This window comes from Aphis gossypii, chromosome 1 (assembly GCF_020184175.1).
Source record: "Aphis gossypii isolate Hap1 chromosome 1, ASM2018417v2, whole genome shotgun sequence".
NCBI classification, from domain to species: Eukaryota; Metazoa; Arthropoda; class Insecta; order Hemiptera; family Aphididae; genus Aphis; species Aphis gossypii.
The window spans coordinates 6188946-6208995 of record NC_065530.1 but is presented as its reverse complement, the minus strand read 5'-3'; the positions used below and the strand labels follow the sequence as shown (position 1 = coordinate 6208995).

General features: G+C 25.6%; 1 protein-coding gene across 2 annotated transcripts; it reads right to left on the bottom strand.

The window, feature by feature from the left end:
* Window positions 1-14054: 14054 nt before the first annotated feature.
* LOC114125622 (UDP-N-acetylglucosamine transporter) lies at window positions 14055-16242 on the bottom strand. Of its 2 annotated transcripts, none has more exons than XM_027989355.2 (2): window positions 16129-16238; window positions 14055-16036 (listed from the first exon to the last, which is right to left on the bottom strand). In XM_027989355.2, exon 2 carries the CDS (start codon window positions 15842-15844, stop codon window positions 14786-14788), a length of 1059 nt encoding a protein of 352 aa, XP_027845156.1. In that variant the 5' UTR covers window positions 15845-16036; window positions 16129-16238; the 3' UTR covers window positions 14055-14785. The 2 variants fall into 2 exon arrangements, with proteins under 2 accessions (XP_027845156.1, XP_050053341.1); XM_050197384.1 differs by having other exon boundaries at window positions 15179-15324; window positions 15515-16242.
* Between the last annotated feature and the right edge of the window lie 3808 nt (window positions 16243-20050).

Below are 20050 nucleotides of genomic sequence, written 5' to 3'. Positions count from 1 at the left end.
AGGAATCCGAGCGAACAGGTGTCTTCTCATAACCGTAAAAACCTTCCTTGCCCCCTCACCACCACTCCACCGAACTAGCGGCCCACTATGAGCGGACGCGATCGCTCCTCCTCTCAGCCACCCCCTCCACACGACTGCCCAAGAACCATTCCGTAGTGTAATCGTAGTCGTCTTGTCGTGTGTTCAATTTGCGCATTTTAAATTATATTATTATTATTATTATTATTACGGAGGTTTTCGTGTATAGTTTGTAAGTATATTGTTATAAATTATAATTACAATTATGTATTAATGTGATAAAATACCCAAAATACTCTGATAGAATATAGTCGTTTTTAAAGATTTTTTGGTCTTCGAATATAGATTGGCGCGAAAATTATTCCAAAACAACTAAGATGACATTGTGATGACTATTGAAGAATATGCTACGAAAAGCCAGAGTGCACGTTTTATATTAATAATTATTAAAGTGTATTAATAATAATTAGTAGTTAATCATTATAATACGTGTTACGTGCATTAAAAACAACAGTAAATTATATATTAACATAAATATAAAACAAATCGACGATTACTACAATCTGATTACCCATCCTAATATTATAGACTTTAATATTTCGTATACCAACGAATATTATGATTTAGCGGTGACCGGTCGTAAACTTTGACTCATTTATTCACATTGATCGACAACGTAACCGTCGTAACCGTTGTAGATTGCACATGAAAACTGACCTACTGAGTAAACTGACGAGTGACGATAACATACGTATTACATCGACAATTCTTTTTTTCTTTATTAAATCTTTCGTCTTTACCTTATTGTAACTATCAGGGATATCGTTTTAACGAGGACGTAACTCAAGTTACGTTTGTTTTCGACGGTAATTTTTATTTCAAAATAGATGTAACTAAAGTTACGTTCTTATTCGCTGATAAATCAAATAATAGGACTTTATATATTGTTTGATTTATAATATCTTTGGCAGAGTTGAGTTAATGTCGTTTTCGTCGATAATAAAGCAAAAAAAAATGCTATCAGATTATGAAATAAACTGAAAAATGAAAAAATTGAGTTACGTCCTTCTTCGTAGGTGTCGATGCTTATTGCTTATAAAAAAATATATATTTGTAAATTATTCGGATCTAAACTCCTATAACTGAACAAAAAAAGTGATTTTAATCTGTAAAAAAAGAATTGAATCAATTCTGATCCCATACACTGCAATAATGTTTGCTACCTAATAATTACTACTATAATTTACATGATATAAATGCCAAACGATTTACTAATTAGTACTATCACAATATTTCAATCACCACACATATTATATATGAAAATATAGTGTATGAATCTGCGCTAACTATTTAATATAAGAAGAAAATATATTATAAAAGTATTTTAATTTATATATTATAAATAAACTAATGACTAATAACTAATAATAACTAATTATTATTACAATCAACAATGAAAATATAGTATACTTATTTTATAATATTTTAAGTATAAAAATAATAAAAATGTTAAACATTTAAATTATTAAAGTATTAAGTTTGTACTTTATACCTATCTACTTTTAATACAATGTCATAATATTATGCATATTCCACAAAAATAAGTACTAAATTAATTCTTTTATTTACATTAAGTGTGTTTAGTGTATAGCGTAACTGCTATTTGAAAATTAAGAAATTTAATGATTATAATGCAATCATGTGCTGCTTCACGATAAATATTGTTTTTACTTTTTACTGTGCGGTTAATAGTTATGCGATACTTATAGGTATATCAAATATACTTAAAATGTCAGATTTATCTATAATAACGCAACACGACCACACACCCATCCCAATAATCCTATAACCATCAGTATTGGATCATCTGTTTATACATCTACCCTGTAATGGCTCGCGTATAATATGTTTAGTATTAATAAATATATCTCGAATTTCCAGTCATCGTTGTCGATGTCCAAAATGGTTATTTATGTTGCTGTTAACATTTTATTGTGAATTTTATTATACTATTTCTCTTATATAATAATAGGTGCGTTCTTCGTATAAATTCGTGTAAATCTGCATTTCGTGTTCCGCGTTGCTGTCCTGGTTTTAATCGTACCAGTTAGGCAATTCTTGAAAGTTTTCCTATCTGTTGATAATTTTAATATTTTACAATTATAATATATAATTTGCTTTATACCAATTACTCTTCACATTTTACTAGAATTTAGGTATATTATGAATATCCATGTATACATAATACTTACATTTTATGAAATAGACATTGTATATAGAGGATGTATCGGATGATACACTCATTACAACAGAATGAAAAACTTACTAACGTCAGAAATTATGGTGATAGACGTATTTTATTTCATAGTAGGACGCTACTTTTTTTGTTGTGTTGTCTTATTGTAATAATGTCCTTAACAGTAATGTTAACTTTAAAATACTTGAAAACATGAAATTATAATCATTTTTGAAAATATCATAGGCCATATTTTATTGTTTTTCATATTTTTTCAATATGAGACATTAGCCTTTAGGCATTTAGCACAGTAATAGTTAGGTACATTTTTGTTCTTGAATAATCGATATTTATCTAAGTTAGGTATCTAATTTTTTTATTTTGGATCTTATTTTTCATGCTATCGCAATTTGCAATACGTCAATACCAATCAAGCATATTAATGTATTGTGAATTTATGTCACATTAAAACTGCAAAAATAGTAGAGCAAAATAGCTGGTATAAATACGTATATAATGTACTGAATGTAGATATTATTATCTAACACACGCCTAATATATTTTGGTTTACGATATTTTAATACTTTCGTTTTCATTGAAAATTATCATTATATATGGATGTATTTTATATTATGTGCATATTATAATAAATATTTACATTAATATTATACTATTTATACTTAAAATCAGCAATAAATTCGATAATATTATACCATAATTGTATAAACCCTCAGGGTTAATCCATATAATATATAAGCAAAGTTTTTAGAAAAAAATTGTACTTCTAAAGTTATAGGTCAAGTATCATTATATTTACTATATTTATATAATTTCACTTCGAACAAAACGCGTTTAATTGAAAATAATAGTAGTTTATATATTTCTTAGAATAGTTCTAATTAAATAAAAAACATGTTTTTATTAACTTATAATATAGAAGAAATGGATTTCACTTATGAATTGGAATCCTTTAATAATTCATTGGATCTAATCCTATGTATATACATATATAAATATATTATTATAATAATATTGTATTCTCTGAAGTACCTAAATGTACAAATATTATAAACAATTAATATAAGTAAGTAATATTTTCTTTTTATGTAAATTTAGGACCTACACTACAACTAAAAAGCCTCTAAACTTTTCTCTATTGTTGTTGCATTTCCATTTACCAAACTGGCATAACTTTTTAGTTTTTATACTGTATATTTCTACCTAGTTCTTTATTATACATAGCGATCTTTTCTTATTTATTTTTCCTCGCAGGCATTTATTTTGTCCTCCATAGTTTTCTTAATAATCAAGAAAAATAAAAATAACATAAAAACAATTTATATTTTTGGTTTCACTCAAAAACTAATAACTGTTGACTTAATTTGAAATGTTCACTAATTGTTTATATAAGCATTTTTTTTTCATGATAACATTTTTCAAGTATTTTAACTTTTTTGAGATATTCATAAAAATTTGACATTTTCTGTATTTTTTTTTTCTATAAATGTTTATACAAAACATAATATAGCTATAGATTAAACATTTAATACAAGGTCCATCTTAAGTATAGAAAAGTAACCTAAAAATTTAAAAAAATAAATAATCACAATGACATTTTCCAATGCAGTGCTTTTGGGAAAAATTAATTTAATCTACGGTATAATAAATAGGAAAATGAATATATTTTAAAATAGACTTAGCGTAATATAATAGACCGACAGGCCATCTTCAATCAGAATCGTTTTTTGCATGTCATGATGTATCATTGAACTCAAATTAAACACATCTTTTTAATAACCTATAATCAATAACAAGGTACACTCGGTACCTATATACTGTATATCAGAAAGGTTCCCAAGAAAGTTTTTCCACTTTTTATCTATATTATGAGATTGAGATAGTTTAAACATGTGTCGTTGTATTAATATTTAATAATGACATAAATAGCAATTTGAATAATTAATATTATTCAAATTTTAGTTAAATTTAACTATTTTAAAAATTAATTCAAAGTATACTGTTAACTTTTAAATAATATACGAGTATACTATGATTCGTGAACTATGATAATAATTTACAGTAATGAAGCGTGAAAAGATAGATTAACAAATTATAAAATGATGTAATGGACCATTCATGTCATTATACGGCAAACGGTGGTTATAAAATAGTACCTAAGATGATAGCTCGGTAACTGAATCTTGATAGTGAAAAATAGAAAATATTCAAAAAAAACTAGCAGTAACTAATCAAATTATAAATGTAGACAAGAATCATCAATATTTACTGTTTGGTAAGAAACCAGTACATTTAACATCTAATGTTATTTACACCGCTAGTACTTAAACATTTATTAACAGCAATATGTACACCCCATTAATTATACGTAATACGTTTACATATTTATGTATACAGTGGAATAACGATTTTAATAAATATTATAGGAAACATTTTATTGTAGGTACATATTATTAACTAATAACTTTACTAATACATTTTTACATTACTATACAGAGGTATAAATATTATGTGTATTAGTTAAATAATAATAGGTTATTATTTTTTTTATATGTATTGTATTTATTAAAAGATTTTAAAAAATGAAGAAAAGTAGCTAACTAATGAGCTGTACATAGTAGTAGTTGAGTATCTCGTCAGTCGTCATTGAGTAGACATTGTGGTATAGTATGATAGTGATACCAAGGCTACCAAATAATTACTTTGGTAATAATATTAAAATTTTAACTACCTAATGTTTCTATTTATTTTTTATTTTTTCCTGATTACATATTTTAAAAACTACTGGTTTTTTTTTCAATTTTGACCTCTCAAAAGTATAAAATTATAATAATAAAACATAGTAATATTAATTTTAGTAATTACTAATTAGAAATTATCAATTACATACTATTAATATTATTTTTATATGGATCTTATTCTTGTATATATATTTAATATATTTCGGTTCTATTTTTTGTGCTACTAAAGTATCGACAGTTATTCTATTGTATAGTACAAATTACTCCACTGATATTATTTTTATTCATAAACCATACATCATGCATGCAACATAAAAATCTCAAATTTTGTTTCAGTCATTATCATACCATAACCACATACCTAACTAGTTAATAAATAATAGGTACCTAAAAGTGTTAATATCGAAGATGTCTTCGCCATTCTAAATTAATCTTCAGCGTGTTTTTAATAAACTATCATTATAAACGTTTTTTATACTTACTTATAAAGTCAAATTCATATACTGTTTGTTATGTTCATAATATATTTGCTATACTGTGTTTTAATAAAATTGGTTTTAATTCTATAGTTCAGTAATGTATTATCTTAAAATTACCCAAACAGCCAAATATATCTATTTTAAAGTTTTTGTTTATTACAGAATGTCACCAGTATAAAGGAGTAAAATATTAGGATTTAAAGCAAAACTTTCATTTTGTAGAATTTTATGTTAATTAATGTTCAAAATATAAATTAGAATTATTTATAAATGTATTATAACAGATTCATAAACATTGAAAACAGATGGTATTTTAAACTTCAATTCTGAAAAAGAAATTGTATGGGTACAGATAAATAAGTGTAATGAATATGCATTTAATAATGTATAAAAAAAAGCAATCGTCTCTATGAATTTATCAAAAGGAGGGCTCCTATAATTCTAGGACAATAGGCCTTTTGGCCCAGTCCACCCTTGAATTTCTGCTATAATTGTTATAGATTGCATATGGGATTATGAAGTCATAAGTCGGATTCCGACAACATTGTCGTATTTATAAAAAATAATTATTAAACTATACATAGAAGTTTTTTGGTATATGACTATGATCATCATGGTAGCCAATTTACATATTTACACATGTAGTGACTAGTGAGTTACTTTACACAAAACCCTAAATCTTTAGTCTTGATACATTTAAATATTACATTTTTTAACAATCATTGAATTTATAATATTTAAGCTCTATTATATTTATATAAGAATTATAAAGAATTACTTTCAATCAATACTCAATAAAACACTAGTAAGTAATATTTAATGTTTAAATCAATTATAATTAGTAGGCATATGTATCCGTTCCTTCTTAGTCCTAATTGTTTTTTTCTATCTGTAGGTAATAAATATAATATATAATATCATGTAGTATGTAGGTATATTGTATATTACAGTTTTGGTTCCGCACGTTGCGCGTTCAATAACCGCAGTTAAAATTATACAATTTAAGATAAGATACATAAATGGAAAATAAATATAGAATTATATAATAGAAATATTATAAGTAGCTAGTATAATAAATAGTAATATAGTTTTAACTATAGATATTTATTTTTTATTTACACAGATGTGCCACGTAAACCTGTTGAAGGCGCAGTAAACGTTTTGAAATAGGTAATCAATTTCGTAATCACAATACTGTTCTTTAAAATTATAATTTCGAAATGTATTAGATATCTACTAAAAATCATTGAATTATCTAATATAGTGGTATACAGTAAGTAGTATCATATACACCTATAGTATAATCGCCTAGGTACTTGCAATCAACTTGTCAGTTTTATGTTTATAGTTTATACAGTTGTACCTTTATCAAATACCTGTATCACTAATTGTAGATTTAGCCAAGTATAGATTTTATTATGTAGGTACATTATACATAACTAACTTACAGTGTTAAATAATTTTTGAATTCAGAAGAAAGCGATGAATGTACTTCTCTTACAATGATGTGTGTTTTTTTTTTATGCTCATCATCATCTTTTTGAGCAAGTAAAAATACTTAAATCTTTAACTCTGAAAATGGTTTCTGATAAAATTGTTTATATATTATTAGGAGAAATGGGTCAAAAGTAAAAAACCCTTTGAATATTGAAAAGATAATATAATAATGTAATTATAATATAATATAATATTGATGATTGAAAAGATATTATATAAGCAATTTTTTGACAAGGTTAAAAATACTTAAAAATTTGATTAGATTGGATAACAATTGTGTTGTATAAACTATGTAAAATAAACTAAAATATGTTGTTACATAGTTAAAATCTTATTATTTTTTTTTAAATATATATATAAGTGTTTACTGGTTAATAAGATATTTGATGAATTATTGAAAACAAAATAGCAAATTTATGTAGTAGATCAAAGAAAAGTACAATTATGAAAAAAAGATAGTACCCTTTTATAATATTATTAACTATTGTTAAGCAGTTTTAATGAAAAACAAAATCTTATGTTATTTTAATGTATTAAAAACCTATTTTTTTATTCTGTCTGCTGTATTAGAAAGAATCTATAATGGTTATATAGTAATATGTATAATATATTACTATATAATAATTATTTGTATAGTAAATGAACAATCATGTGTCTTACTTATAAATTGAGAACACGACAAACACTCAAAAGTTAACCATACGATAAAAAAAAAAGTATGTATGGAAATATTCTGAAACAGATCTATTCATTATTGACAACAAAAAGCGACAAATCTAGGCCGATTATATTCAGTACGTTTAGAAATTTAGAATATCTATATTATTAACGTTGAAAATTAAAAAACCGTTGATATTTTCATGACTGGTTTCATTTAATGTTTACAATTTATACACATTTATTATAGGTACATATTATTATATTATGTTCTTTTTATTTCGAAATATAAAAAAAAAATTAAAGAATAAACCAATAACGGTGAGTCGGTGACTATTGAATGTATTATAAATTATTATAATACTGAATACAACCTGTGAGTAGTGAGTTAGTGACTGTATAGTCTGTATAAAGCTTATGTATATTGTATATATATTATATACAGACTTTTTATATAGCCGTAGACTCCCATTAATTTATCCCCTAGTATTGTATATTTAAAATCATCATAACGCCTCTTTTAAACTTGTTATCATTTACATAAAATCTTTAGAGTATTGCAGAGTTTAAAAACTAATTCCAATTTTTATTTTGAATTTCGCATATTTTATTATTGTTACGTATATCAAAATTTTTAAGAAAATCATCAATCCTTCTCGCAGGAAAAGTACTTCCTCGTTAGAATAAAAGATATTTGTATTGTTGCATAAAATACCTATTTTTTATATACCAATGGTGTAAAAAAATCAAGCATTTGTAAACATAGTTTACAAATCTTAATAACCAGAATTTCTATAAATAACTAATAAAATCAAAAAACGTTGATGTGCATACTTCATTACTTGGTAAATTACCATGAATACTCATAAATTAATGAAATATTGTGATTAAATTATTAAAATAATATATTTTGTTATAATTTATTTATAGAATCATACATTAAGACGCGGTTTGAATTTCTTAATGCATTTTATCTATAATATAGCCTGTAAGAAAAAATTATATTTTTTACTATATTTAAATATAACCACAAAAGTAGATGAGTAAAGTATAAATTCTAGCATAAAAATGAAAAGTTGATTGAAATTCAAGAGTATCAATTTTTAACTAAATAATTACGAATATTCATTAATCACTTCTAGCTGATGGTTAAAGTTAAATTAGCAACATACAAGAAGATAAAAAAAAATATTGATCCATATGATTGTATGTCACTTATGGTATAGAAATTATAGGTTTAACTTAAATAAAAATAATTCATTAGGTATTCGGACATCGTTATGGTGAATTATTTATTTATTTTTAATATTACAAATTATAATAATATAATAAATAATTATAGTTAGGTATTAACATTTACAAGCGCTTGACGTGTTATTATAGTTTAATTTTGATTGATCTTAAAACTTTCTTCGCCAATGAAAATAACAGAAATTAGAATGTGTTAAAATCATTCTGATTATAAATTATAATATTCCTCCAAATATCCTTTTTTTAGTTATCTTTACACAATTTTCACGAATATTTTACCTATAATTATAACCATATTGTATATAAACGATAAACCTATAGATACTAAACATGATTGCCAGAAATATAAGTGAAATCGTCGTAATGAAATAGATAGCAGATAAAATAATTATTGGTATACCGGAATTATAGTTTAATCTAAGTGACCGTAGGTCTGTAATTACAGTTTTATTCGCGACCGACTTTTGGAAAGGGAAAACATTTTATAGCGCGTTCAAATATTTTTTCCGATTGGTGAAAATGACGAATTGTGTTCTTAATGCTGAAAATTTTAAATTTTAAAAACTTTTTGTATCATTTTAGGCTTAAACTATAGAAAAGTTATTTTAAACAATTATGTTTTGAAAATATATTTTGCTACTTAATCGAATAGCTTAATATTATTATAGCTATATGTTATTTTATTTGGTAGATTACCTATTTTTTTTTTTTTTATTAATGAGATTTTAACAGGATTATTATAATATTTCAACAATTATTATTATTATGAACTAGTGGCGTGCCAACGGGGGTTTTAGGGGTTTAACCCCTCCCCCAGAAGTGAAACATGTAGGTATAATTCTTTTTTAGAATATTACATTAATAACATTTTATACATATTACAATTACATATACATAAATGATAACCCCCCTATAAACGAATTCTGCGTACGCCACTGTTATGAACATGTATTATTGATAATCATTTATAAATTATTAGTAAAATAGATACACACCACTATATTTGGAGGCCAGATTGTTCATAAGTAGTCTTTACAATAATATTATATAATGAGTTCTATTGTATTCTAACGATGATAATTTTTCCAGAATCACATACCATCTTTTTTTTTCTTACGTCGGCGTATACACACAATATATACGATTCATCACAACATCATAACACACATATTATACATCATCTAGACATCCTATAACACGACTCTGTACATTAGTTTTTTTCTTAATTAGTTGATGTTTGTTAAATGATTTTAATATTTTTCCTATTTTATCAGATTCTGTTAGTTTTCGATTGTTCTTCTAGGCGTCCGGATCGTCTTCTTTAAATTGTTCTTTTATCGTATTCAAATTTTATTATGGACCACAGAGTTATTACTTATTAATATTGTTACCATAAGTGTGTAATCTAAATACTGTGATAGCAAATTTGTGTTTATGTGTTTTTTATTTTAATGGTGTTCCTTATAACCTGTCTGATGTAAGTTTTATTATTTTTTTTTTTATAGATCTTCGGGTATTACGTCTGTCTCGTAGAAGGGTTTTATTCTTTGTACGTGTATAACGTCAATTTCCCTTTTCCCGCGTAATGTTATTTAGTTTTATCTGTTAATTTTTTCGATAACTGTGAAAGGACTTATTTGTTAGCTTTTTTGATTTATTTGATTCGTGGAAGTCAAGTTTTATTAAAACTTTTTATCCTGGTTCAAACATAATATTTTTGTGTTTAAAAACTATGTCAAAGAAAGAATAACTATTACCTACCCGTCAATAAGTCGAACTGTACAATACTGATAGGTATACTTCTAATTTATATTATATTTTATTTTACAACACAATATCCGTCCCAACATTTGAAATGTATAATTTGATTTACCGCTTTTTAAAATTACTTCATATCATTTACATTTATAAGACAAATCGATGTGCATATTTAGAGTTAATAGCAGTTCTTAGCCTTCTTTCGATTTCCGTCAATAGTATAAAGACTCCTAAAATACACGATTTAGCAAAGAAACAAACTGACAAAAAATTTCAATTGGCACTTATCAGCTAGCTTTTTTTTTTTTTAATCTGAACGACCGTCCAAATTTGGACAGATCGTCATTTTAGTGCCTCGACCTTCCAAAATAGGTCAACAGTAGTCAATTACCTCAGGACATTTTTAATAGTAAAATAATAAATAAACAAAAATCGTACAGGACCGCGCTGTCTAGTGGTGAAAGTTAGTGACAGATGAAGTCAATTCATTTGTATGTGGTATAGTTTGAAAACACGTCGGTAGATAGCGCTGTCATTATCGTCTGTACTCGATTGTGTAGTCAACTACCGATTGCTTGTGAAAAAACATTTCAATCATTTTTCATGCGGACAGAATTAAAAATGACCGATTCATAAGAACCTATGTACCTAATTTTAGTTTTTTTTTATAGTTCATAGTCCATTGTACTTTATAAATCAGTCAATTATGGTAATTCGAAATGGGCTGTTTTATGTGCTAAAAATAATAAAATACTTATTTCAATTCCAACGTGATTTACATAAATGTTAAAAACAGATTATTTTAGAGTTTTCGTCTTTTATTTTTTAAATTCTATTGACAAAATTTCAACAGTTTTATAAACATACATAATATTATTATAAAATGTTACATTAAAAACAGGTTTGTTTGTTTGTACGTTCAACTGAGATGAGTGAGATAAATAAATGGAAAAATATCATTTTAGCAGTGAAATAATTTGCGATTATAAGTGACATGCTAAATTATTGACTTCGTGGTGTTCACGTGCGTGATTTTCATACCGTAATAATTCGACGAACCACACGCACTAATGAATTTAATGATGTTTACTACCACGAAATTGATATTTATTTTTTCCTTTTATTGCCTATACAGAACTCTTAACAAATAGTGCGTTTTGAATTATTTAACAAGAATATAATATATTCCGAAAAATAAACAATCTACTTCAAAAATCAAGGGAAAAAGGCTGTAAGTTCAGAAATATACTGAAGTATATTTTGTTGTTATTGAGAGGTCAATTTTCAAAATACTAATCTTTAGAATTCCAAGACAAGAATTGTTCTTATAATAATCCAATATTAAAATTAATAATATATCTATTTATATCTAATATATATACACACATAATATATTTTTTTAATAATTTTTCTTTACCTTTGTGTTTTGTAGTATAAATGTTTAATGTATCCTTAAAACTCAATCCATCTTTAAATTAAATTAAAATATTTCTAAAAATTAACACATTGCTAAGAAAAAAAATGTGTAGTAAGCGGTTAATTTTTATTTTCTAGGTTGAAATAAATTTATATTCTTCGATAATTATTGTTTGTCAAAATTATAATCATGGTCAATAGCATTTTTTTTTTTTTTTTGTAGACATTTTATGAACAAATATTTTTTAGAAAAAATTTAAAAATATAATATTTTGGTAATTTATAAAATTTGATACTATATGGCATATGCAATTAACAGGTAAAACTCCTATAGGTACTCAACATAGTATGGTTGTTGAGTTGTTATATAGGTATATAACATTCTGTATACCTAATGTAAACGATAATAGTAGGCGTACCTAGCTACTGTTGATTTGTATGCATATATCTATACAGTAGATACTCGTTATGTCGAATGTCAAGAGGAACAGGAAAAAGTTCGAGATATCGAGTTTTATTTAAAAATTATAATACGAATAATGCTTAAAAATTAAAATACATAATTATTAAAATATTAAAATTATTTAAATGACTGAGTAAATAATATTTAAAAAAAAATGTATCATTAAAGTTTGCTAAATAATACTTTTGTCTGATACGTCTTCCAAATAATTAGATAATGCAGAAAGGCCTAATGTTCCATACCTGTAGTAGTCTCAACTAAATGTTTTAAAAGTATGTTTAGCTTGTTGAATTGTAACTTCAAAAATGACTTTCTCTTCATTTTGTGGTTCAACTTCGCCCTTGCTGGGATTAACGATGGTAAAAACTAAAAATATTATTTGTGTAGGTACTCGAGATAACGAAAAACAATTAACTTTAAATCGAGTTATCAAGAGCAAAACGTGAGGTCGTCGCACCCACATGTGTTGTCTCCGTCTTACATGTATACGACATGGTAAATTTTCTTTCACCAGTTTCAATAGGTAGGTAGTGTGCTTTAAGTTTTTATATTAGAGTGATTGACCCATTATCAAACTTTTAAGTAAGAACTATAAGAACATTATCCGTGTTGAGTGTTCTCTCGTTGGTGTTTTTACGATATTTTAATTTTTAAGTGAGTTATGAGTATGAAAAATACTAAATATTTTAAAATGCTCATGATTCGGTCTTCTTAAGTGTAATGGTAGTTCAATTCACTGTAGTTCGAAATAACGAAAAATTTGAGATAGCGACGTTTGAAATAATAAGAATCTACTGTGTATAGTATTGTAATTTGTAAGGAAATCATAAATGCTGACTTCACAGATACCCAACCTTTTGTGGGTGTAGTAGTAGGGCTGGATTTAGAGAAGGGCTGAGTAGGCTGCAGCCCAAGGGCCCCCACATACCTATATAAATCCATCCCTGGGTGGTAGTATTCATAAATATAATTTGTATACATAGAGTAAGTATCAGTATGTTGAATATAATATACTGAGTTAGTCGAGTAACAATAACGATAACCGTTGTACACTCTCTACATTTGATTTACAAATTACAAGTTGCTAAATATTAATCAAATATTTGGTGTTTTGGATACTATTTATTAATTATTCACTTCCTTTCAACAATTGTAAGTTATAAGTAATAGATTTAACCATAGCATATTTTTATGCACAGGTGAGTATTAATTGTTTGAATATAAATTAAATACACACTAAATAATATACATAATAAAGGTACACATTTTAGCATTCATCAATAATAATAGGATAATTCATGATTATTATTTCTCATTTGTTATTCCCATAAACGACCATTCTAAAATTTACTATTATAAAAAAATATGTTCTATCATCAAAAATATGACTTTTTGGTATAATAGATATGCAAATTATCCAACTGTTGTAGTAATCGATTCATTGTGTTTTACTTTTATAAAAAAAACTAATATATATTTTATCATAAGGGGTTATTCAACTAATAAATACAACATATAAATAATATAATATTTATGTTTATTATATTATGAAATTAGTAATCATAAATAAGAAAATCAAAAAAATTAAAAGATTCCGAAGAAAACAAATAATAAAAAATATTTGATGTAAAGATTGCATTCACAAATTATCACATGACAATAATAACTTAAGTAGATGAGTGTGATGAGTTATTTACTTATGCCTATGATATAATATAATTATCTAATAATTATCGGTAGGTAGGTTGTCAATTTAATATTGGATAGATAATATTACAATCTAGAAAACATAATCTAGTATATAGATACAATTAATATACTGTGGAAAACAACACTTGAATATAATATAAACATAAAAGATTATTATGCCATTAATTGTAGATAAATAAATACAAATATACATAAACATACAAAAATTTTTTTTATAAGATTTTCAATTGAAACTATAGTTTATAAGTTAGTAACATTAGATAAATATATTATATAAATGTATATAAAAAAAATAATAATAATATAATTTTATGTTAAGTTATTTTTTTGACTAAGTATGGTACAGTAAAAATAAGTTATAATACTACAATTATATAATTTTTGTACAAAACATTTTAAGTAAAAACTTTATTAAATTCACATAAATTATTGACGTTTACTATGTAATATATATACAAATACATTATTATAAAAAATTAATTTTCTCACGTTTTTAAATTATTTAATCAAAAAAACATTGTCATAATTTTAGTACATAGCTTTAGGCTTTTAGTGTGGTATTTAAGTTTGGTGATTTTTTTTGCTTAGTATAACTATATAAAAATATTGAACACATTACAAGCATTGTACCTACAACAAACTGAATACTTATGGTAAAATCAAAGAAGTACATTGAGAAGACACACGCTACAACAATTGCTAAGGAAGTAGCAAATCCTTTTAATATATTATCAGCATATTTTACAACCATAGCTACAATAAGTCCTCCAGCTGCTTGTAAGATTATCAAATAGACTATGTAAAGATCATAACCGAAAAAAAAGCCTTTATTGTTGATATTGTTCCAGTCTGTAACAAAGCACATTACAAAACCTAATGGGATAGAAACAAAACTTAATTGAATATTTCGCATCCATATTGATATTTCAGCTCCTTTCAGTATTTTTTCAAAATAAACTCCGGCAAATCCAGATAAACAACATGCGATGAGCGCTGCGACTAATCCAACTATTCGATTTTGATCAGGGTAAGTTTTTTGTGATTTATCAGTTGAGTTATTCAGTTGAACAAGAACGACACCTAAAATCAAAATTACTAATGCAATCCATTGGTGTCGCAATAGTTTACGTTTTAATATCAACACTGAAAAAACGGCTGTTGTAAATATTTTAAGTTGATATGTGACTTGATAAGTAGCTGCATCTAAGTTCGAAGTGGAGACGTATAGTAAATTGTTTTGTATAAGATATACTAAAGATGGTATACAAACTTTCAGAGTGTCCATTGGTTGTTTGATAATTGTATTATTTAGTAATGATATGAAATGTTTCCAAGAAATTGACTCAGTGTGATATACCAATATCAAACAGACGAAGAGCTTGAACACTTCAGCCATGACGACAGCGGTAGATGATATGAACATATCTCCAGGTCGAGTTCGTGCATAGCGCATGCTGAGCGCAACCATGGCATTTTGAAGGGTTAGTGTCACCAAAGTGATCACTTTAAGGGTAGATTTTCGGCTGTGATTGGTTTGCATCGTTTCTACTTGTATTTCTAGATCTACTTCCACTATATTTTCTTCTTTTTGTTCGGTCATTAAATTACTACCACAAATTGTGCTTTACTGGCAGTACTTTTGTAGCTTCTTTAGATCCGACTGTAGACCTCAAATGATCGTAGACCATTTGTCAAAACACCGACAATTCGGTGTAGGAAACATCATTCGGCACAAGGGGAAGTCAGAAGAAAAAATTCAAAACACAAATGTATTCTCTTCAAATTTGACAAACTGCATCGATAAAAATTAAAGTTTCACTGTAAATTGTGTACGTAAACACCGCCACAGTTTGTAACTTGTCTTAAACTAAACTCAATACTCACTAGACTCACATAAGCGAATGTGGCATTTGGCGATGGTCGGTTGGTAGTTTGGCACGTAAGAGTTGTAGTTGGCGGTTGCCACTTGCCGACTACGCAAATGTTTACGTTGATAAATGATAACACGTATCTCGATGGTTACACGTATCTTTTTTTTTTAAAGATAACAGTTCTATCTTCAACCATGGTTGCCAGTTTGCTACCACGATTTAAGATAAGGTATCTTGTATGGTTCTGTGCGAGGTGGATTATATTCACCTTGGTTCTGTGGTTCGGATTATACCACAGATGCATAAAACAACTATATATATATCTGTGATTATACCGAGTTTTAGCAGCTGATTAGCGGCGGAACGTGTGTCTGTTATCAAAATACATCAGTAGTGATCTATTCTGTGATTTAGTAATTATTCTAATTTCTCAGTTTCTATTGTTCCTGTTCGATGTTTCTAATATTCTGATACTTTGTACTGCGGATTGTGATTTTGTATATTAGTAGTTTCAACTTTTCAAGTATAGTAAGTTATAAATTACTGCTTTTGGATAGTTTTTTTACTCGCCTCGTCGGTCAAATTACTGTTATTAATTAATGTAAATTAATTTTATCTTGTTTAGTAATATTTGTTATAATTTTTAGAAGGCACAGAACGTTTTTAGACTTCACCTTTTCCTGCTAGTACATAAACTTCTTCAATCATGAACACCAAAATGATTGTACGGTTTTATCAAGTACGTTTCAAAAAACTTTTTTTAATATTTGATGAGAATGTTTACAGTAATATTATTTGCAGGGCTAAGAACTTAACAAACTAAAAATCAATGAAATTTATGAATATATCTATGTACCCAGTGATCATGAATACAAAAATATGAACTACCTAAAATAATTTTTATTCTGTTACCCTTTTTAGGTACCTTGGGTAATTTATATTTTTACCAGTAAAAAAGTTTGAAAAATTATATTTAAATCATATTATTGTAAACAAAGATTTTAGAATAGTAAAAATGGAAATTTCTCCCCCTGACTGTTTTTGATTTTGTAGGAATCTTCCCATCACAATACATTTTTTGATGCAAACATTCTTCCTCCTATTTTTTAAAAGTTTGTCATTTATTATTTAATATGAAATTATTATTTTTTTGTCTATGTCTATTTTTGTTTAAAGACAAAAATCCAAATATTTCTATAAATATAATGAACTATAGCTGATGTATATTTTTGATCATTGTCCATTTGAAAAAAAAAAACATAGGTAGATGGTAGGTACTTGTAGGTACTATTAAAATAATGCGTTATGTTTAACATGGATCTGTCTGAACTATATGATTTATAAAATGATCTCAATGATTCATATATTGATGAATTATTGTTATACTTTGATAGAACATACGTTAATGGAACCTACAAGAAGGAAAACTAAAAAATCAAATGGTTTGGCATTATGATGATCTTTACTAATATTTTCTTCTTATTTATGGAATTTACATAATGCTATAAAGAAAAACATAGATAGAACAAATAAGTGGAAATTTCAATAATAAATTTAAAAGTTTGATAAAAATTCAGCATCTAAATAATTGGATGGTTATTGAAGTACTCCAGAGATTAAATTCGCTAACAATAATTATTGAATTATTAAATATCCAAACTGGTAAAAAAAAAAAAGTAAATAAGAATAAAGGCTTAAAAATATGTGTTAAGAAATAACGTAAGAATCAGAAATTATTTTTTTTACAAAATATATCATATTGTGTATTATAATACATTTTGCTTTAAATATTACTTATTATTTTAATAGTAATTTTTATTGTTTCAAGTACCTAAGTAGAAAATAATCAAAAATATCTATTTATGATTTATTATATTTATGAAAATATTTGGAAAATAGTTCTGTAGAAAAAAAATGTTTCATATTAAATAATAATTTTTTTTAAACATGGGGAATGTATTGAGGAAAATGTCCTACTATACAAAAAACAGTTGAATTTCTGCAATCTGTTAAAATATATCAATTTAAAGTGCAAACTAATTTACTTAATTAAAAGTTAATCAATTATATAATAAATAGTTATTGAAACATGGGTATTTTATATAGTCTATTACAAATATAAATCTAACAAGATTTTGTTGCCCAAGAAATTATAATTTAAAAGTATTATATTTCCAGTCATGTTATAAGTTATCTAATATTAAATTTGTTTTATATATATATTTTAGACAGTGAAACCTCATCAGCCATTAATCCAGTTTCGACATGGTGTTCCAGAAATAAGTATGTACCTTTTTTTTTATGAAATAATAATAATTGTAATTGATATACAATTTAAAAGTACCTGCATCAAATTGATATATTTTCATTGGTATTGCTTTGGATAAACTTCTGTAAAAACTCTAAAAACACCTTTAATCTTTTCTTTTACTACCAAATTGTTTTTTTTTTTTTTTATAATATTCAATTAAACAATTATTTTTTTGGAAAATAAAAGTGTATAATTATGTAAATCAAAGTCAATTGTAAATAACAATTTTAGTTTTGACACTATAAACTTTTAGTTACTTTATTATTTTTCTATATTTAAATAAAAATATATATCTTTTAATTTTTAATATTCTGTGATATTAAATATAGTAAATATTGATAGAGTGATTAGTAACTACTTTGAATCGGTGATACTATTTTAGTCATTGAATCATTATCTGTAAATCTAGATTTCAAAACAATGCTAATGTGAGTATTTAATCAATATAGACTTTGACTATCTTTAGTATCTACTTTAACCTATGATACATTAGGTATACTTATTGTGTTTGATTTATTAATATTCATAAGTTTTCCGAGTAATAAAAATATAATACAAATAATACCAAAAATCATTATTTTTTTTGGCCAAAAAATACTTAACTCAATCTTAATTGTTTAGTTGTATATTAATGACTCATCCAGTTCTTTAATTAATCAAGACAATGTAAAAACTAGAGGTCTTCAGCCCTATAGTCTATTCAGAATAAGAAACACAGTTGGCGGTCGACTACTACGCATGGGCATGGTCACTATATACGGTCAACTTACGGATGGTTGTCTTTGATAGGGATAGACAAACGGGCGTTGTCTGACCATCGTCGACGAAAACTAGTCGCCGCCGACTGTGTTTCTTATTCTGAATAGACTATAGTGATAATTGTTTTTTAATTTTCTTTAGGAATATTCTTAGTTTTATTTTTTGTTTTCATTTGGCAAATCTTCAATGGTTGTTGGCTTTAATTCAACAGTATCTATTATTCTATTTCTTATTTCCTAATATATTGGCCTAATTATAATTTTTCTTTAAAATCCAATCCAAAATTATTTACTCAATTTGATTATATTAATAATTGAAATGTAAACTGCTTTTTAATTTTTGATTCAATTTATAGTTATGGCGTTAGAAAATAAAAAACTGTTGTTTATCTAACTGATGTAAACCAATTTTCTAGAAACTTTTAACTATTACAACTATTTATTTCTTAATAATTTATTGACTTATAATAAATAAGAGTAATTGATAGTATTCAGCCTAATATTATTGGCATATTGATAGAAGACCATTAATTGATCCTAAAATGTTAATCTAATCTTTATGTTACAGATAAATCTAAGTCAACCCCGTCACCTTCTGCAGTCGGTGGAATTCAAACTATGGAAGACTATCAATTACCTACAAAATTTAAAAGAGTTATGATGGAGGATGCTGAAATAAATGCTATTAACGTATGTAAATCAAAAAAGTTATAATATAGTAGAAATCTGTTAATTCAACAAATTAGATATTAAATATTAATTAATTTTTAGTTTTTTAGGTTTTAGTTATTTTAAAGTATGATTTCTATTGTATGTTATATTAAATAATAATTGTACTACCGAGTTATATTATTTTGTTTTCAGAG

Coding starts and splice junctions, on each gene's coding strand:
- LOC114125622 (XM_027989355.2), bottom strand. CDS start 15,844: ATGACCGAACAAAAAGAAGAAAATATAGTGGAAGTAGATCTAGAAATA.